Genomic DNA, 20828 nt, shown 5'->3' with positions numbered 1-20828 from the left:
AGAGGGTAGAGAAGAGACTGACTGTATACAGAGGATAGAGAGGGGAGAGAAGAGACTGACTGTATACAGAGGGGAGAGAAGAGACTGAATGTATACAGAGGATAGAGAGAGAAGAAGACTGACTGTATATAGAGGATAGAGAGGGGAGAGAAGAGACTGACTGTATACAGAGGGGAGAGAAGAGACTGACTGTATACAGAGGGGAGAGGAGAGACTACAGAGGATAGAGAGAGAAGAGACTGACTGTATACAGAGGGGAGAGAAGAGACTGACTGTATACAGAGGGGAGAGGAGAGACTACAGAGGATAGAGAGAGAAGAAGACTGACTGTATACAGAGGGGAGAGAAGAGACTGACTGTATACAGAGGATAGAGAGGGGAGAGAAGAGACTGACTGTATACAGAGGGGAGAGAAGAGACTGAATGTATACAGAGGATAGAGAGAGAAGAAGACTGACTGTATACAGAGGATAGAGAGGGGAGAGAAGAGACTGACTGTATACAGAGGGGAGAGAAGAGACTGACTGTATACAGAGGGGAGAGAAGAGACTGACTGTATACAGAGGGGAGAGAAGAGACTGACTTTATACAGAGGGGAGAGAAGAGACTGACTGTATACAGAGGGGAGAGAAGAGGCTGACTGTATACAGAGGGGAGAGAAGAGACTGACTGTATACAGAGGATAGAGAGGGGAGAGAAGAGACTGACTGTATACAGAGGGGAGAGAAGAGACTGACTGTATACAGAGGGGAGAGAAGAGACTGACTGTATACAGAGGATAGAGAGAGAAGAAGACTGACTGTATACAGAGGGGAGAGAAGAGACTGTATACAGAGGATAGAGAGGGGAGAGAAGAGACTGACTGTATACAGAGGATAGAGAGAGAGGAGAAACTGACTATATACAGAGGGGAGAGAAGAGACTGACTGTATACAGAGGATAGAGAGAGAGGAGAGACTGCCTTGTATACAGAGGATAGAGAGGGAAGAGAAGAGACTGCATACAGAGGATAGAGAGGGTAGAGAAGAGACTGACTGTATACAGAGGATAGAGAGAGAGGAGAGACTGCCTTGTATACAGAGGATAGAGAGGGAAGAGAAGAGACTGCATACAGAGGGTAGAGAAGAGACTGACTGCATACAGAGGATAGAGAGGGTAGAGAAGAGACTGACTGTATACAGAGGATAGAGAGGGGAGAGAAGAGACTGACTGTATACAGAGGATAGAGAGGGGAGAGAAGAGACTGACTGTATACAGAGGATAGAGAGAGGAGAGAAGAGACTGCTATGTATACAGAGGATAGAGAGAGACGAGACTAACTGTATACAGAGGATAGAGAGGGGAGAGAAGAGACTGACTGTATACAGAGGATAGAGAGGGGAGAGACTGACTGTATACAGAGGATAGAGAGGGGAGAGAAGAGACTGACTGTATACAGAGGATAGAGAGAGGAGAGAAGAGACTGCTATGTATACAGAGGATAGAGAGAGACGAGACTAACTGTATACAGAGGATAGAGAGGGGAGAGAAGAGACTGACTGTATACAGAGGATAGAGAGGGGAGAGAAGAGACTGCTATGTATACAAAGGATAGAGAGAGACGAGACTAACTGTATACAGAGGGGAGAGAAGAGACTGACTGTATACAGAGGATAGAGAGGGGAGAGAAGAGACTGACTGTATAGAGAGGGGAGAGAAGAGACTGCCTTGTATACAGAGGATAGAGAGAGAGAGAAGAGACTGCCTTGTATACAGAGGATAGAGAGGGGAGAGAAGAGACTGCCTTGTATACAGAGGATAGAGAGAGAGAGAGAAGAGACTGCCTTGTATACAGAGGATAGAGAGGGTAGAGAAGAGACTGCCTTGTATACAGAGGATAGAGAGAGGGGAGAAGAAACTGCATTTGGCAAATATTACCTCCTTTCCCAGCAATTTGGGTTTATACTTCCCAGTATATGGATGGTTGTCTTATGTGTGATACAGAGATATGGAGGTGACTTGAATTTTTATATATTCTATTTTTACACCTCTAGGGGACTTGAACCCCAAGGGCTCGGATCACCAGTACAATACTTTGCAATGCTAATATATTGCAATATATTGAGACATACAGTACAGACCAAAAGTTTGGAGACACCTTCTCATTCAAAGAGTTTTCTCTATTTTCATGACTATGACAATTGTAGATTCACACTGAAGGCATCAAAACTATGAAGTAACACATGTGGAATTATATACTGAACAAAAAAGTGTGAAACTACTGAAGATATATCTTATATTCTCGGTTCTTCAAAGTAGCCACCTTTTGCTTTGATTACTGCTTTGCGCACTCCTGGCTTTCTCTTGATGAGCTCCATGAAGTAGTCACTGGTAATGGTTTTCACTTCACATGTGTGCCCTGTCAGGATTAATAAGTGGGATTTCTTGCCTTATAAATGGGGTTGGGACCATCAGTTGTGTTGTGCAGAAGTCAGGTGGATACACAGCTGATAGACCTACTGAATAGACTGTTAGAATTTGTATTATGGCAAGAAAAACGAGTGGCCATCATTACTTTACGAAATGAAGGTCAGTCAGTCCGAAAAATTGGGAAAACTTTGAAAGTGTCCCCAAGTGCAGTTGCAAAAACCATCAAGCGCTACAAAGATACTGGCTCACATGAGGACCGACCTAGGAAAGGAAGACCAAGAGTCACCTCTGCTGCGGAGGATAAGTTCATCCGAGTCACCAGCCTCAGAAATCGCAGGTTAACAACAGCTCAGATTAGAGACCAGGGCAATGCCACATAGAGTTCTAGCAGCGGACACATCTCTACAACTGGTAAGAGGAGACTTTGTGCAGCCGCTGGCCTTCATGGTAAAATAGCTGCTAGAAAACCACTGCTGAGGACAGGCAACAAGCAGAAGAGACTTGTGCGGGCGAAAGAACACAAGGAATGGACATTAGACCAGTGGAAATCTGTGCTTTGGTCTGATGAATCCAAATTTGAGATCTTTGGCTCCAACCACCGTGGCTTTGCGCGACACAGAAAAGGTGAACGGATGGACTCTACATGCCTGGTTCCCACCGTGAAGCATGGAGGAGGAGGTGTGATGGTGTGGGGGTGCTTTGCTGGTGACACTGTTGGGGATTTATTCAAAATTTGAAGGCAGACTGAACCAGCATGGCTACCACAGCATCTTGCAGTGGCATGTTATTCCATCCGGTTTGGGTTTAGTTGGACCATTATTTATTTTTCAACAGGACAATGACTCCAAACACCTCCAGGCTGTGTAAGGGCTATTTGACCAAGAAGGAGAGTGATGGGGGGCTACGCCAGATGACCTGGCATTCACAGTCACCAAACCTGAACCCAATCGAGATGGTTTGGGGTGAACTGGACCGCAGAGTGAAGGCAAAAGGGTCAACAAGTGCTAAGCATCTCTGGGAACTCCTTCAAGACTGTTGGAAGACCATTTCCGGTGACTACCTCTTGAAGCTCATCAAGAGAAAGCCAAGAGTGTGCAAAGCAGTAATCAAAGCAAAAGGTGGCTACTTTGAAGAACCTAGAATATATGATAGATTTTCAGTTGTTTCACACTTTTTTTTGTTAAGTATATAATTCCACATGTGATAATTCATAGCTTTGATGCCTTCAGTTTGAATCTACAATTGTCATAGTCATGAAAATACAGAAAACTCTTTGAATGAGAAGGTGTGTCCAAACTTTTGGTCTGTACTGTACCTTCTGTTCCATTCATTAGGCTACTGGCTGTCATGGAAATGGGCTGCCATTTCTGGATTTTGCTCTGGGGGATGGCAATCTGGGAGAACGTGACGATGTCCATGCATCACCAGTGACCAGATGCCTCGGTCACATTTTATTGAGGCATCTAAAGGGTTAGTAACCACAATCAGAGACCTGGAAGCTATAGCACCATATTTACTACTCCTATAGGGATTAAGAAGGTACGTGGCAGCCAGGTGCTGTTGAGTAAATGCCCTTGAACAAGTGTGACCGCCATGAAAGAAGCAAATGATTTGGCAGTTTGCTGGTTTGGAGCAATCAGACACGTGTTTATATCATGCCAAGGAGGAAGGACAACAGCAATGATCTTACAGGAGCAATTGTTGCTGCTCATCAGTCTGGGACAGGTTATCAAACCAGTTCCAAACAATTGCAAGTCCATCATTCTACAATGAGAAACATTATGTACAAGTAGGAAAAATTCAAGGCATTTGACAATGGTATCTTGATTTCTTTAATGGGATAAGATATGTTGTGTGTCACGTTAAAGAGTACAGTACAGGGATATAACAGTAGCATTAGAATAATACCGTCAGTGATGTCACAGTACAGGGATATAACAGTAGTATTAGAATAATACCAACAGTGATGTCACAGTACAAAAAAACAGTGTCATAATATAAATATAATGTGATGTCACCGTACATACTGTATATTATACACACCATGATAATATAAGGGAAATACACACAGTAATGTCACAATTAGGGTTGAACGATCGGGAAAGATCGGATCCCGATCGTCGATCGAGCAAATTTCACGATCGGGATCGGCTGGAAAATGATTGAAAATCAGATTTTAAAAACGATCCAGAAAGTAATACAAAGGCTTCCGCTACCTGCTATACTGTAGCGTTAATGAATAATATAACAAGTAATATGTAAATGACCGCTCCATAGGTATGTGGACACACTAACGGCAGAAGATCAGGACAGCTGCGTCTGTTATTTCTTTGCTGGAACTCCATCCAGTATGTGTACCATAGCCATCCCAGTCCAGAGAGGTGAAGTCTCCACATTGTCTGATGAGCCCCTCGCCCACATACCCTCCTCCTCCGATACAGTGCTGCAATAAAAAAGACCATTACCCTTCATTCTGCAATATGTACTGATGGTAACTCTGGGACATTCTGTTATCTCTGGATATACAATCACATCTGGAAATCTTGTAGCCTTTAAAACTAGTGTAGACCGCCATATGGGAACGTTGGCTGGAGAATGTTACATCCTCCTATGTATCCACACCGACCTGTTCCCCAGCTTTTAACAAATTAAGAAATGTGATGTGGAAACAGCATGATATTGTACATACCTGTTCTGCGTCACAGCCGGTCACCTTCATTCCAGGGCACAGGGCCAGGGCTGCCCTCTCGTTGTTTATTGCACGGAATTGAATGTAGCCAGCGATAAATTGCGCTATAATAACCACATAAACATGAAGAGAATCAATCAAGATGTTGCCACATGGACCCTAAGCATTGAGATGTACCCACCAAAAATCAGACATGGCCACGTAGACTTATCAGATGGTTGCCAGTGGGAACATGTAGGGATCAATGGAGTTTATTCATGTTCCAGAAATGGGTCGTCATGAGATAATCAGAAAATGTCTGCCCAGGGATATGGGTAAATATACATTTTTTATTACCAATGTTATTTAGAAAGTAAGAGGGGGGAGGATGTTTAGATTATTGTAGGGATTTCAAATTATCCTGGACAACCCCTTTAAGGCAAATGGGTGATGGGTCTGGGACACTGATATGGGCACCATTTTAGTTGGCCTATGGGTAATTCTACATGGTGGGCACCATAGTCCAAGCAATACCTTACGGGTGTTGGCCCTACTTATTGGCGTACTGTCTGTACACGGCATTGTAAAATATCCACCCTTTGTAGGTCCTAGACTTGGCCTTATTGTGAAGAAACTACGATGAATGAAAAGTTTGCCGACGTATGCTCCCATGAATGAGGATCCTGAAGGACAGATAGCCATTATTGTGATGTGCAAACGATAGTTAGCTTGACTGTCGAATAGGAGATGTTCTATGGTCTATGCTTTTGGGTCATGACTTCATCATGTAGATCATTGCCAACCACCATTTGTCCACCAATTGGACAACAAACCAATCCTGTGATCATGACGAACCCAGAAGAAAATCATTGTGTTCACCTTGGCATCAACTCCATCTTTCTAGAACGCTACAAATGTCCACACATGTCTGATCTCCAGTTTGGTTAAGGGAACTAATTCAGCCCACTATCATGTGGTGGTCCAGCCCATAGGCTGGGTAGAGGATTACACGTATAGCTCTGTGTTCTCTTACGTTCTTGTTATGGTAGACAATACACTTTGTAAACTCCTACCTCTTCCATTGGGTGAGTAAAACTTTGCTGTCTTTTCTGGATATCCATAGTCATACACTACGGGGATAGCCGGTCCATTGTGTGCTAAACAGGTTCCTGCATTGAAAGTAACTGGATATTTCTAGGAAATGACATAGAGGAAGTAAATATTGTGTTACAACGTCAAGGAAATAGGGATGAACCAATCTCTCTACCATCAAATCTCTACCAGTGTTATCCACCTTTCTAAAATTGGTGGTCATCAATATTAGATGTGTGGGGGTCCTACAGCTAGGAGCTCCACAGATCAATGGTTATGGGACCACGCAGCTCCTGGTAATCTTTGCACCACTAGCCATATGATGTATAGCACCAGCATATTGTGTGGTGAGTGAGCAACGTGGCTCCCAACATGGAAACATCACCAGGAACCCAGAATAGTTGGTCGGTGAGGATCCTGGCTGTTGGACTCCACGGTTCTAATATTGACACCCTAATTCTGTAGATTATTTCCTTATGTCATGTTTTCATCTCAATGGATCAGGTCCAGATGTGTGTCCACGCCTGGTACCTTCTTCCTTTTTAGGATCTTCTAGCAATGCCAATGGGTAAGATTTGTAATGATAAATGGAAATGACTAAGCTATCTCAGGAAAGAATCATTGCCCCAACATTACCTTGTATAAATAGAATAGGTTTCCACCTTCATGTTGTAGGAAGCCAGTGTCTGTCCGATACCTCTGTAGTGATGCATTCTTCCATAACTCTAGTGGACTATCATTTGGCACATGCCAGATACTCACGTCATTTGCGAAGATATCATAATATCCAGGATTCTAGGAATTAGAATGGAAAGGAATTATTATAAATTTACATTACATTACAACCTTTGATCCATGAACAGTACACAATGAGATACCTTGATCTATTAACTTTACACCATGATGACCCTTGGTCTGATCCATAAAACTTAAATCATGATGACCCTTAATCCAATAACTTTATGCCATGATGACCCTTGGTCTGATCCATAAACCTTACACCATGATAACTCTTGATCCACTAACCTTACACCATGATGATCCTTGACCTACAAATGTTACACCATGATGACCCTTGATCCACTAACCTTACACCATGATGATCCTTGATCTACGAACCTTACACCATGATGACCCTTGTTCCACTAACCTTACACCATAAAGATCCTTGACCTACAAACTTTACATCATGATGACCCTTCATCCACTAACCTTATACCATGATGATCCTTGATCCAATAACCTTACACCATAATAACCCTTGATCCACTTACCTCAATCCATGGTGTTCCTTGACCTACAAACCTTATACCATGATAACCCTTGATCCACTATCCTGACACCCTTATGTTCCTTGACCTACAAACCTTACACCGTGATAACCCTTGACCCAATAACCTTATACCATGATGATCCTTGGTCTACAAACCTTACACCATGATAACCCTTGATCCACTATCCTGACACCCTTATGTTCCTTGACCTACAAACCTTACACCAAGATGACCCTTGACCCAATAACCTTACACCATGTTGATCCTTGGTCTACAAACCTTACACCATGATGGCCCTTGATCCAGTCACCTTACAGCATGATAACCCTTGATCCACTAACCTTACAGCATGATAACTCTTGATCCACTAACCTCACACCGTGATGATCCTTGACCTACAAACCTTACACCATGATGACGTTTTATCCATAACTATTACAACATCCTTGAACGTTACATGAACATACATGAACGTTAATTAATTTTGGTCGCGTTATGTTTCTATATAGAGACGTTGGAGTTACCCAATGTTATACCCCTTGGTTTAAGGTGAAAAATATTTGCAACTCTGTGCTATTGTACAACTACATTCCTATAAAAATCATCATACCTTGAGTAGTTTTCTACTTCTAAACCAGCTTCAGATACCATACCTTGTAATCATCACTTGTGGCTCCTTCTGGTGTCCCAAAAGTAGCATAGTTGTCCCAGTTACCCTCACCCTTTGGGTTGTTTGCGTTATTCCCTTGTTGGCTCGTCCAGCGATCTCCAAAGGTACATTTGCCATGTATATTATTCTCATGAATGCTGGCAACTAACGTCCAACCTCCACCATTAGTGGTCATGTCACAGAACGTCTGGTAGGTCAATCCATTCTTTGTGGTCAAAGTATAGATTCCATCTATGGGATAAAAATGATATCAGTATGTTATTTGTGCATTGTCTATATGCCATAGAGGTAGACTATGTGATTGTATAAGGCCCTAGAAGAGAGGCCTGGTCCTGATTGAGTCCATATTCTTTATTATTGGGTCAAGAGCCTGTGAAGGATTCCTCTCTCCAAGGGAACTGGCTCTGATAATGTGGAAAGTTCTCTATGCACAATCCAGCTCCATAGTAGAAGGTTCCTTTTTTTTTGTATGTATACCTGAAATTTGTTGCTATAGCTTGCCTTGTCTTAAGAATTTTACCTTTCATATCATTGAAGGTATCTCGGATCTCCTTACAGCTTCTATATTTGGGTACATGATCATGTTTCCCATTGTAGTTATCCATCTTGTACGTCTTATCTTCATCATCTTCCCAGCAAGACAGTAGGTTTAGGATCTTCTCTTTCTTTGATGACACTGATGTGTCTTCTACACAAAATATAAGGATATTTTTTAGGATAAAGGAAATCCTATACATAGTAAATTGGGGTAAGGTTCTATTGACCTCTCTCAGTTCTGATAGATCCCATTATAAGTCAGTGGGGGGAGATAGACCATCACAGATCAGTCATAGTTATAAGGATGGACACCAAAAAGAGGCAATGACACTATAGTCACTGGTGTCTGTTGTGGTTCCAGTGTTACACCGAGGGGCCTAACTACCAGGGTAGCGGCTGCTACAGAACCCGGGACATTGGGGGCCCGGCGACAGCTGCTACAGCCAGAAACGGGCCCTATTTACTTACCGATCCTGGCCCCACAAACACTATCATTATACTCAGGAGTCTTTTGAGACCCTCGAGTATAATGCTCGGAGGTCCGGGAGAAGTAAGGGAACATAAAAAATAGTATTTACTGTTAGTACTTACCCCTCTGGGCAGGCTTCAGGCCTAGTTGTGTGACTTCCATGATGTCACATGACCGGGACCTGCGTCCCAGGTCATGTGACGTCCCAGACGTCATTGAAGATGGTCAACACCACCAAAGACTGCATCGGAGCCGGAGATAGGCAAGTGACAGTGTTTATTATGTTGGTCAGCTCCCCCCAGGACTTCGATTATTATACTCTTGGCTATTCACAATGGGGCAAAATACGGGCCACTATGGGGCGTAATATCAAGTGCAGGGGCAACTATGGAGCATAATACTATGTGCAGTGGCCACTATGGGGCATAATATTAAGAGCAGGGGCCACTATGGAGCATAATAGTATGTGCAGGGGCCACTATGTGGCGTAATAGTATGTGCAGTGGCCAGTATGGGGCGTAATAGTGTGTGCAGGGGCCACTATGGGGGCATAATAGTATGTGCAGGGGCCACTATGTGGCGTAATAGTGTGTGCAGGGGCTATTATGGGGCATGCGGGGGGGGGGGGGGATGGTCAGTCAGGGTCTTCGGCATCAGTCATGTCAAACGATTGCCACAGGACCCCGCCATTCCTAGTTACGCCCCTGGTTACACTCACTGTATATAACCAAATTTCATATTGCTCTGATGCATCAGGCGCTAGGTTCACACTAGCATTCGACTTTCCATTCTTCAGGTCCACTTGAGGCCCTGAAAACTGGGAAGCTCACCCGTTTAAAAAGCGGTTACCGGTGAACCCCATAGACTATAATGGGATACACCTGGTATCCACCTGAAAAATGCACATTTTTTAAGCGGATTCAGGGACAGACGCCTTCCATTTGCCCCCTGTTAACCTACCCCGGAAGCAAGCAATCTATGACCGCAGGATACAACTACACACCTAATTTGCTTGGGGGATACATATAGGTTTGCATAGGGGCTGTATACAAAAATAGTGGGATGCATTTTAATGACGGTATCAAAAAGTATATACTGTATATAAAGTCATTGTGATAAAGCTGTAGGTGTATACTCACTGCAGAAGGACGTATCTTGTGTAAGAGCCGAGCCCTGTAATATCTGCAGCAGTATCAGCTGTATTATCATCCTCATCCTAAGAGACAAACAACATCTTTAAATGGAACTACCAGTACAGCCCGACACAAGATAGGTCTGATTTATAATCCTGGCCAATGATCCACCAGATGCAAGGATCATCAATGGAAACGAGGTGAGACAACAAAAAATATTGGGGGCCCTTAAGGAATGAATAACAGTTAACTCTTTCAGTATCATTATTACATCTCTATGCTTCTCCTATAGTCTCATGTATGGCTTGTAGCATATCAGCTGAATAGAAGACTCATGTTCTTACCCGGTACGGTCTTCTCTCTTCTGGCTGTAGGCTAAGTCTGAAGAAATATGTGTAATAAAGGTGTATAAGGAAGAAAATGGTATTAATCTTCCTATGTAAACATGTCATTCTTGAAATGTTTGGAGAGAGGCCATATGGATTTCATCATAAACTTGGAACAGATGTAGAAAAACCACTCACTATAGTGCAGAGGGTGTAGGCCGAAAGAGAAGACACAGGTATTGGGATGTAAGTGATGAGTTGGACATTTACTGGAACAACCTTATTGTTTGCAGGGCAGTATGGTGGCCCAATGGCAGTTGAATCCTGAGTACAGGGCCTCACCACTAATGAGGCGAGGTGAGGCGGTGGCCTCAGGCGGCACTTTAGAGGGGGCGGCAGCTGTGTCAATTAGAGTTTTTTTTTTCTAAACTAGTGCAGGACAGGGTCGCTCTGAAAACAAACCGAGTGGCCCAATGCGCAGACGTCTTTTGCCTGGTGAAAGGAGGAGGCGGTAGGAGCAAGAGCAGCGGCGAGGTAGGCAAGGCACATACTTACCCACAGCCTAAAGTCAGCCATACTCATGAGATAACTTCTGTTCAAATGCTCATACAACAGACAGCCATGGCCTAACCATAGGGGGCGCATAGTATCCCCAGCAGGTAGTGGCCTATTTACCTTCCTCCATGGGCTGCTCATAGCCTCCCCCCGCTTCCCCTTCTACTATAGGCCCCGGGGGCGGCTGTGAGCAGGCCCAGGCCGTGAACCCACTACCGCTATTATTATACTCGGGGGTCTTTTCAGACCTAAAGTTAGTGACCATTTAAACACCACATAACACCGTTATTAGGTTATCTTATGTCTGGTGTTGTTATTTGTTTACTGTACCCTAATATTAAAGGGGCAGTCAAAGACTCTATCTGCTTCTGGCTCCATGCTATATATAGTTTGGGTGCCATACAGTTAAAATAGGCCATAAAATCCTAAATCTTAGACATCACCATTAAGCATGGTGTAACTGGCATTGTACGGTATGCTATTCTTCCAGGTGAGGGTGGCAGTATTACATATTACTGCTGAGAGATAACATTGTACAGGGATAGTTCCTTGATCAGGTATGTGGATCTACCTTGGCACACTGCTCCTATAAAGGCATAGGCTCCATGATGTCTGCTAACAGAACTGAGTGTCATAGTCCTCGTACCACCGCTATAATGTGACATTTACATGATCCTAATCTCGGTAAAGCTTCAGTTGGCAATCTTCATAGCTGTCAGTCATTGTGAGTGTGTGAAGAGATTTATCATACCATAAGATAATCTGGATCAGACCAAGAGACCTCATCCTGTCACTGCAGAGGCCAAGACCCAGCCGCAGGTGAGTGACTATTAGATATTCTATATAGTCTCTTCTTTATTTACTTATATGTGTTATATATGTTATTTACTGTACATAGACCTTGTGCCGCTGTTTCCTATAGTTGTGCCGCTATATAGTGCAATACTGTATTCTATCCTACAGGCAGTGCCTCCAAACTAAAATGGAACATGGTGTTATTTTCCTCTAAAACTCCTCTTTATAAGGGCACAATATAGACTGAGCGCATGGTTTTTAACATGGTCTAATATAATTTTGGATTTGGGTGTTACATCTTTCCATGTGAAGTTCTGGAGCAGCCCGAAGACATGAAGTCTAAGGGGATGTCTATCCTTGGTTTACCGTAACTTGGGCACTGCTGTCTTCACGTTCAGACACAATCGGGTGACCTGTCCCGAACAGTGATCCTTCTTTCCTTAGTAGGACTTTTTCCTCTTTTAATGTCGTTGTCTTATTCATATGTCCTAACAGAGTATATGGACATCATGTTTGAGATGTCCACCTAGGAACCAGAATAGAGAACTGCTTCATATGATTCTAGCTGTCTTTGTGTTACAAGGATGACCATTATATGGGTGGATTCCATCTGATACTACATTATATCTGCAAGGGAGTTGCCAGTGGTACCAATTAAAGTGGTTTTCCGGTCCCAAATCATGGTTCTAACCACAGGATAGATCAGTGATTCCCAAAGTGGTCCAGGTCGACCCCCACGGGAGACTCGACGGGGGGTCTATGTTGGTGTAATCTTCACATTTTTTGACGCGTTTTGGGAATATGGTAGAAATGTAGCAGCAGGGGGTCCACCGAAACCAGTAAAATTTTGAAAGTGGTCTACGAGAAAAAAAAAGTTTGGGAACCTCTGGGATAGATCATCAGTAGAGATGAGCGAATACTGTTCGGATCAGCTGTTCCCGAACAGCACGCTCCCATAGAAATGAATGGAAGCACCTGGCACGGCGACCGGCCGCCGGCAAATTGTACGTGCCAGGTGCTTCCATTCATTTCTATGGGAGCGTGCTGTACGGAACGGCTGATCCGAACAGTGTTTGCTCATCTCTAATCATCAGTATGTGATCTGTCAGGGTCCAACACCCGGACCCCACACAGATCATCTCTTCTAGGAGCTTTAAGGTGGATGAAGCCACTAGCCCTACATAGTGGTTGTTGTAGTGAACTGCAGCGCCATATCTATTACTTGTATAGGAGCGGTGTTGCATGTGCCTTCCTGGCCACTAGAAGCTTCCGGCAACTTAAAGTCAACCATAGACATGAGATAACTTCTGTTCGAATGCTCGTTCAGCAGACTACGTGGGGCCTAACTATAGGGGGCACAGTGGTAGCAGTAGCTACCAGGACCCAAACCCCGAGGGGCTTCATAATACATAAAATATATCACTACTCTAAGTGACACAGAGTAAAGTGGTGCCCCATTACAGATTTTCCATTGGGGCCCAGGAGATTCAAGCTCTGCCTGACAACTATCTTCCATCTATACACATGCACGCTCAGCTTGGTCAAGCAGTAGATATGTACTGAATAGGAAAAAACCTGGTGAACAAACATCTGTCACCAAAGAGTGTCGGGATTGTTCCTTTCTCATTAAGTGATTGGCCAAACCCACCATTGCTGTGTATTGACAGCAGATGGATGTCCTCAATAAGAACCAGTACCACCCCAGAGCATTGCCAGTTACGTAAGTGGAATCCCAAGGTCTGATTGACCCATCTAATCATTTGGACTATGTGAATTAGTCATGGTCACTTTCACACCTTATACCAGAATAGATTGTTGTAGGCCATTATGAAGATCTAGATTTTATTACTTGTTTCTTTACTGACAGGGGTAATAACTATGCTAAGAGGATGTGGCAGACTACTCCACAAGACCAAGGTTCTGTATAATTTCCAAAATCAGATGCCAAGAACCGACATCAATTCCTGCTACTTCTCGGTGAGTATTGCCATGATACGTGCCAAAGCTCCCTGGCATAAAATATAACGTTGGACAATACCGTACATGGGATTCTGGCTTTCTTCCAGGTTAGGCACCACTGTCCTACTGAGGAACTGCGGGATTTTGGTCTACCTAATGCCACATGGAACCAAAACCTGAGGGATCTATACAACCAATTCATGGAACTCAGCAAAAATGGCAGCTGGAAACGAATCCCTTCCCACAACACTATCGCTCATCACTTAGAAGGTGGGGGGTCTCTGGAAATGGACTAGGAGGATGCAGCAGTTTTAATACAGGGGATGGATCCCTCACAAGCTCCTAGTCTTTGCTTTTGATAGACCATTCGTGATATTCTTCAAGCTCAGTTTGCCCATTTGTTTATAGGTGACCCTCATGAAACAGGGATAGGTAAGCGGATGTTCCTCAGAAACTTAGACAGTGATGGCCTCGGATTCGAGTACTGCATGTTTTACAACAAGGATGAGAAGAGGATGGTCTGTCTTTTTCAGCCCGGTCCCTACCTCGAAGGTCCCCCAGGGTAAGTTACGGAAGATCTAGATATGCTAAATACTGTCATCTGGATAAACTTCTTTAAAGGGGTTGTACAGTATTAGAAAACATGGCTGCTTCCTACAAGACAATGCCACAACTGTCATAAATAGCCACCTGCACATAGGATTGAATGTTCAAAGTGACAGGTTGTTCGTGTACTTTATCATGGAATTTTTTTTTTAAGCTGGACATGGGGGTTTCAACACCAGGTCACCTGGTGGAGAGGAGGAAAGCGCTGGAGCGACCAATGGCCGGAACCAGTTCAAAACCCCCAGGAAGAGGAGGAAAGCGCTGGAGTGACCAATGGCCAGAACCAGCTCAAAACCCCTCAGGTCTAGCTTAAAAAAAATCCCCAGGGGATGGAAATCAAATTAACCTCCCAGACAACCTCTATCACATAATCTTACTAAGCTTTGCGTCTCACTATGCCTATGTTAATATTCTCTCATAGATATGCCCATGGAGGGTGCATTGCCACAATTATCGACAGTACAGCTGGAGCAGGAGCCGTATACACATGTGGTAGTGTTATGACAGCTAATCTCAACATCACCTACCACAAGTAAGTGATACTATAGAAACGATGGGCAGATGGTGGGTTAGACCTCGAGTACCTCCAACAATCCTGAGAACAATGAGACTAATAATGGTTCCTTCAGAACCTTGCTACGCTATAGGCCACCCACTGGTTAATATGAGTTGTAGTTGCAGGTGGCCAGAAATGTCAGACAAAGGATCATTGGGTCCACCAAATAAAATAATTCTTGGAACCCATCCACCCCCAATCCATAGGATATAGACCACAGCACCCTTTGAATTTAGGTTTGTTCTACTGGATCAGAGAATCCTCTGGTAGTCTGAATGGCCTATCTAGCACTGGTGGCCAAGAGCATCACTGTGCCTTAAATAATATTCATTCTGAGCATCATGGGGTCGCAGCTGTGCCAATATACTATTACAGTACTTCCTAAAGAGGGAGCATTTTTTAGGATAGAGTAACTTTGCCAGTGTTTATGTGAAGCTATTGAGAGAAGGTATGTGGTGGTCCAGGGAAGGGGGCTTTGTGGACCCAACTTAGTTTCCGTTATTTACCTCTGGCCACATACTCAATTTCTCCATGGTGGGACTTTTAAAAGATTTTCTTATACCCATTGCTCTACTGCAAACATTCTTATGGAGGAGACTCACTTTGTTCTGGTAATGTTCACTTGTCAGGCCTATACCTCTGGGGTGCACCTTATTTGTGGACAGCAATGTGGACAAAATTGAAGGACGGAAAGTTTATTCAACCTGTCATATCCAGAGCCATGATGGTGTGATACTTCATGCCGAAGCCACAGGTGACTAACCACAATACATATGTTCCCTCCATGATTCCATATCCATAAGTTCTTCTATCACAAGGATCACTTTTATGGTTGATCCTGTATTGGTTATTAACTTTACTGCAACAGACCCATCTCCATCCCGCAGAAGAAGCGCAAGCTATCCAACGGGAACCAAGTATTGTATCCAATTATAGCAAACCCATTATAATACGCCAAATATGTGGACAATTCATTCATAAAATATGACTAATATGTGGCCATATTTTGAGTGCACTGTCCACATGTTTGGTGGATTATAATGGGTTTATTATAACTGGACACAATATTTGGTTCCCGTTGGTTCTTCAATTTCTGCTGGATGGAGATGGGTCTTCAGTGCTGTCTTCTATAGCTCATACTGTCTTTGTTTTTTTAACAGCTCTATTTATCAAGGCAAATCAGTAATGGAGACTAGGTGTCCAAAAGTCAAGAGTCCGGTCAACCATCATCAAGATTTCCTAGAGTCTCTCATCCATGAGAAGATTCACAAGATGGTTTCAACATCTGGTTCTACCTTAGACCTCATGGTAGCCAAGAATTATTAACAACTATAGAAGGTCTCATAAGATATATAATTTTTAGCCTTTACGATAGTTGGAGGATGCAGGCATCCATAAAGAGCACCTATCAATACCTCCTCCTGCTCCAACTGAAGATTGTGGTGTTACTATTACCACCAAGGACCACCATGTATGGTCTGGCTATGGATCTCCAGTATCGTAGAGTCATATTCCATTTTATTGATATTGAGGATGACAACAGGAAGACCAGAGGCCAATTTATATCCTCCATGATGTACTTTAGTTCTTTACCGACACCAATAGTCGTGTATCATAGGAAAATAAATCCTAATTGCTATAATGTTGTCTAATTAGACGTCTGTGTTTATCCTTAGCCTTAATAATGACACGAGAGACCCGATGTTATTCCCTAATGTCTTCTGTATCGGATTATTTATAATGCAGACTGAGCCATATGTATATACAGTCCTGACTCCTTCTGTTATCTAATGATGCCAAGCTACAAACTTTTTTGTAAATTTTTACCTTTGATACATTCTCAAAATGCAAAGTCCATTCATAACATTATGGGTGGGCCTCAAGTCCAGCTACATACCCCATTGTAATGGAATCCAACACTTATTGCTACTCTAACATGGTGAGTATCTTTCTCAATCACACCATCGACAAGTTGATAGATGATATCTATAGGCTATATATAGTAGATAGTATGGATGGTTGGACTTCCTCCACCTATACAGTTAGGGTGGCATTGGGCCCCAGCAATGCCGGGTGTGTAACTATTCTAGTGGAGATCGATTGAAGACTGTAATACATTATTGATAGTATGAAGCCACAAGGATGCAAGATTTTTTTACTCCCTTGACGTCATGTCCACATTGGAAGCTGAGATATGTGGATTTCTTTGAAGGGGTCCTTGGTACCTGTTCCTGTCAGCACCTTTAACCTTTTCGCTGCCAAGGGTCTCTGGAAATTTTGCACCTCCAGTAGCCAGAGCAATTTTCACAGTTTTCAGATGGACAAATCAAACCTAAATTGCAACATTAAAAAAGCATCCAACCCCCCCATACCTATATATTTTCTTAAAGTAGACACCTGCAGCATTGTCAGAATGCCACTTGGTACTGTATACGAACAGGCACCTTCATGCAATTTTGATTTAAAGTGAATGTTTTATGAAAAAATGCAAATAAATGTATATTAGTTGTTAAAAGTAGAAACCAAGCAAAAAATTAAATGCACCAAACCTCCTAAAAATAAGAGTTCAACATGTGCAGAGTTCATACATATCACTATGGCCTGAACCCGCATGCAGGTGTCTTCAGAAAATCACCAGAACTGGAAGGAACAAAAATCTGCTTAGAAGCTGGAAATGTTAAAAAAGTATCATCCTATAAAATGTAGGGATTACACACCATGAAAAGTAAGTGAACCCCTAAACCCTATATATTTTTTGAAAGTAGACAACCTGAAGATTACAAATGTCTTAATGGGTCATCGATAGCCACATCCACCTTCATGCAACTTTATGACCAACACAAATAACTTTTTTTAAAAATACGCTAAAACACATATTTGCACCTAAAACTCCTGTTCAATCTCACATTCATATACAAAATACATTTAAAATAATAGCTTAAGGTGTATACAATGTGTATATATACTATATGTACAGCAAACATCAACCACAACAAGAGCTCGGACTTCCAAAAACACGAATACAGAAGACAAGCAGGATTTTGCTGTTATTCACTAATATGTTAAAATGCTATACTGCACCTACCAAACTGTGACTGACACCAAAATCTAACTTTTTTCAGAGTACACAGCATACCGTATATAAAAACACAATTTAATAGTTTATATATACAACCACCTTCATTCAACTGTGCGGCAAACAGAGATTGCTAGTAAAAATTGCACAAAAATTCTTATTTGCCACTAAAGTGCGGCTCAAGCAATCCCTTTCTGCAAACAAAATGTACTTTCCAAAAAACTGCAATATGTGAGGAGTTCATACATACCACACATGTATATATTTACAGGGGCGGGTGTTAAAGAATCGCCAAAATCGCAGAAATGCGCCATCCCATTTTGTGCATGCAAATTAAATAGGACTTTACATAAAAATGTTATTTTCCATCCCCCTATAATAATTTTACCAATCCATACGTTCATCTCTAGTGATAATCGTTATTACTATTATTTTAGTGTGTAACGGATATCACTAGAGACGTATTTTACTGTAGAAAGCTCAGGTATGGACAGGACAGGGATTGGGTGAAATGTAAACTTTATTTGCGACTTGTGTATATGTTGTGTAAGTGTTTGGTGCGACTGGTAAGTCTTTTGGTGCTAAGGTTCTGCCACTGGTGCTATTAATGGGATTTTCCATAAAATGACTTTTATGACATTATATGGGGTTATAATTTGAAACTAATCTCTGCGATTGGACTTTCTTCCCAGTACAGTCGCATCCATGACTGCGAACAACGAAACAGCGGTTGTAGAGTTCTTCCTGTTAGGATTCAGAAACCTTCACGCTTTTAGGTTTGTGCTAGTTACTATACTGCTCCTAGTTTATTTGGTAATGTTGGTCGGTAACCTACTGATCGTCACGTTGGTTTCATTCAGTGGTCTTCTCCGGTCTCCAATGTACTTTTTCCTCAGTCACTTGTCCTTCTGCGACATTTTGTTTACAACCGACGTCTTGCCAAACATGCTGAAGGTCATCATACAAGAAGGCAGTACGTTGTCCGTGGCGGGCTGTATTGCCCAATATCATGTTTTTGGTTTCTCAGCTACTACAGAATCATTTCTTCTCACAGTGATGGCTTACGATCGATACTTGGCAATATGTAATCCATTGCGGTATACCGCAGTGATGACTTTAAGCCTTCAAGTTCTTCTTGTGGCTTCTTCTTGGTTCCTAAGCTTGGTGGTCACCCTGACTTCACTTCTCCTTATATGTAGGCTCCAGTTCTGTGGACCCAATGTGATTGACCATTTCTTCTGTGATGTTGCTCCTCTTTTGGAACTCTCTTGCTCAGATACATCTCTCGTAAGAATTGAAATATATGTGTCCTCTGTCCCCATAGTGCTGTTTCCATTTCTGGTCATAATGGGAAGTTACATCTCCATCTTCATGAATATTATACGGATTTCATCCACCTCTGGGAGGCAGAAGGCATTCTCCACCTGTAGTTCTCATCTAACCGTAGTATCCTTGTATTATGGGACATTATTTGTTGTGTATGTTGTACCCACCAGCATTTCATCACTGAACCTCAATAAGATCTTGTCTCTTCTATATACTGTGGTCACACCACTGTTCAACCCCATTGTATATAGTCTTAGAAACCAGGAGATAAAAAATGCACTAGAGATCCAACTCTTTGGAAGACAAAGATATTAAGTGGGGTTTGAGGGAACTCAAATATTAATGATTTATCCTTAAGATAGGTCATCACTATTTGGTCAGTTGAGGTCTGACACCTTGGACCTCCACCAATCAGCTGTTGGAAGAGACTGCCGTGTTCCAGTGAGGTCACGTTATAAATATGAGGTCACTGGTCTAGAAAGCAGAAGCAGTCAGTGGCAGACTGGTCAACTAGTGTAGAAGAGGATACTCTGGTGGGCCCAGGCTCTAATATAATAAAGGTCCTGTAGGAGACACCAATTTTTTAAAAGGTGTTATGGTCTATTGCCTAGGATTTGCTGAAGAAACCTCAGAATCTTTTTATGTGGTGGGCCCAAGAACCTCAGTCCAAGATTGGAAAAAGCGTCTACCTCTTACTTCCAACAGCTAACCTGTGGGGCCGGTATCGGACTCCCACCAATCAGATACTAATGACCTGTCCTAAGGTAGATCATCAATATGTAAGTCCAGGAAAACGCCTTTGAACATAAACTGAATTCTCATCTATCTTTAATGTAGGAGAGGAGCCTTTCTTTGGCCCACTTCAAGCACCATGGCCCCAATCGATCTTCATCCCCTATAGCACGCTATAACCAGAATTATTGTATAGTATTCCACAACTTTAGGGTTACATGGATGCATCTATGTGGTTATTTTACATACATTAATCCTGATATCCCAAACTGATATCCCAAATGTTTCTTCTAAATTGTTTTTTAGAATCTTCTGTCAATACCTGCCCTTATCATCATCTGTTGTGAAGAAGCCATCACGTCTATAGGTTCCTTATCCTACTTGCTATCTAATGTATAGTTTATCTTCTCTGTGCATTTTGGGTCATTGTCCTGTTGCAAAAACCATGACCTGCGACTAAGACCAAGCTTTCTGACACTGGGCAGCACATTTCTCTCTAGAATCCCGTGATAGTCTTGACCTTTCATTGTACCCTGCACAGATTCAAGACACCCTGGGCCAGATGCAGCAAAGCAGCCCCAGAACAGAACAGAGCCTCCACCATGTGTCACAGTAGGGACAGTGTTCTTTTCAAGATCGGCTTCA

At 42.7% G+C, this 20828-nt stretch overlaps 3 protein-coding genes across 3 annotated transcripts; 2 read left to right on the top strand and 1 right to left on the bottom strand.

Moving 5' to 3' along the window:
- Nucleotides 1-4679: 4679 nt before the first annotated feature.
- Nucleotides 4680-10618, bottom strand: LOC142214260 (intelectin-1-like). The gene is made up of 8 exons (XM_075283155.1): nt 10597-10618; nt 10259-10335; nt 8634-8801; nt 8097-8344; nt 6806-6964; nt 6151-6271; nt 5099-5202; nt 4680-4852 (listed from the first exon to the last, which is right to left on the bottom strand). Exons 2-8 carry the CDS (start codon nt 10332-10334, stop codon nt 4700-4702), a joined length of 1029 nt encoding a protein of 342 aa, XP_075139256.1. The 5' UTR covers nt 10335; nt 10597-10618; the 3' UTR covers nt 4680-4699.
- Nucleotides 10619-11895: 1277 nt separating this feature from the next.
- On the top strand, nt 11896-16914 carry LOC142214265 (acyl-coenzyme A thioesterase THEM4-like). The gene is made up of 7 exons (XM_075283161.1): nt 11896-11952; nt 13796-13905; nt 13995-14157; nt 14296-14449; nt 14915-15025; nt 15679-15803; nt 16210-16914. The coding sequence occupies exons 2-7, from the start codon at nt 13807-13809 to the stop codon at nt 16233-16235; spliced, it is 678 nt and encodes a 225-aa protein (XP_075139262.1). The 5' UTR covers nt 11896-11952; nt 13796-13806; the 3' UTR covers nt 16236-16914.
- Nucleotides 16915-18811: 1897 nt separating this feature from the next.
- On the top strand, nt 18812-19809 carry LOC142212985 (olfactory receptor 11L1-like). The gene has a single exon (XM_075281124.1). The coding sequence runs from the start codon at nt 18831-18833 to the stop codon at nt 19764-19766; it is 936 nt and encodes a 311-aa protein (XP_075137225.1). The 5' UTR covers nt 18812-18830; the 3' UTR covers nt 19767-19809.
- Nucleotides 19810-20828: the final 1019 nt, after the last annotated feature.

The sequence above is a fragment of the Leptodactylus fuscus genome, chromosome 7 (genome assembly GCF_031893055.1).
Source record: "Leptodactylus fuscus isolate aLepFus1 chromosome 7, aLepFus1.hap2, whole genome shotgun sequence".
Classification (NCBI taxonomy): Eukaryota; Metazoa; Chordata; class Amphibia; order Anura; family Leptodactylidae; genus Leptodactylus; species Leptodactylus fuscus.
Note: the sequence above shows the minus strand (reverse complement) of the source record. Positions and strands in the feature narration are given on the sequence as shown.

Coding starts and splice junctions, on each gene's coding strand:
- LOC142214260 (XM_075283155.1), bottom strand. CDS start 10,334: ATGAGGATGATAATACAGCTGATACTGCTGCAGATATTACAGGGCTCG. Junction 8,802..10,258: donor ACAAGATACGTCCTTCTGCA/GTGAGTATACAC, acceptor TATTTTGTGTAG/AAGACACATCAGTGTCATCA. Junction 8,345..8,633: donor TACCTTCAATGATATGAAAG/GTAAAATTCTTA, acceptor TTTATCCCATAG/ATGGAATCTATACTTTGACC.
- LOC142214265 (XM_075283161.1), top strand. CDS start 13,807: ATGCTAAGAGGATGTGGCAGACTACTCCACAAGACCAAGGTTCTGTAT. Junction 13,906..13,994: donor TCAATTCCTGCTACTTCTCG/GTGAGTATTGCC, acceptor GCTTTCTTCCAG/GTTAGGCACCACTGTCCTAC. Junction 14,158..14,295: donor TATCGCTCATCACTTAGAAG/GTGGGGGGTCTC, acceptor ATTTGTTTATAG/GTGACCCTCATGAAACAGGG.
- LOC142212985 (XM_075281124.1), top strand. CDS start 18,831: ATGACTGCGAACAACGAAACAGCGGTTGTAGAGTTCTTCCTGTTAGGA.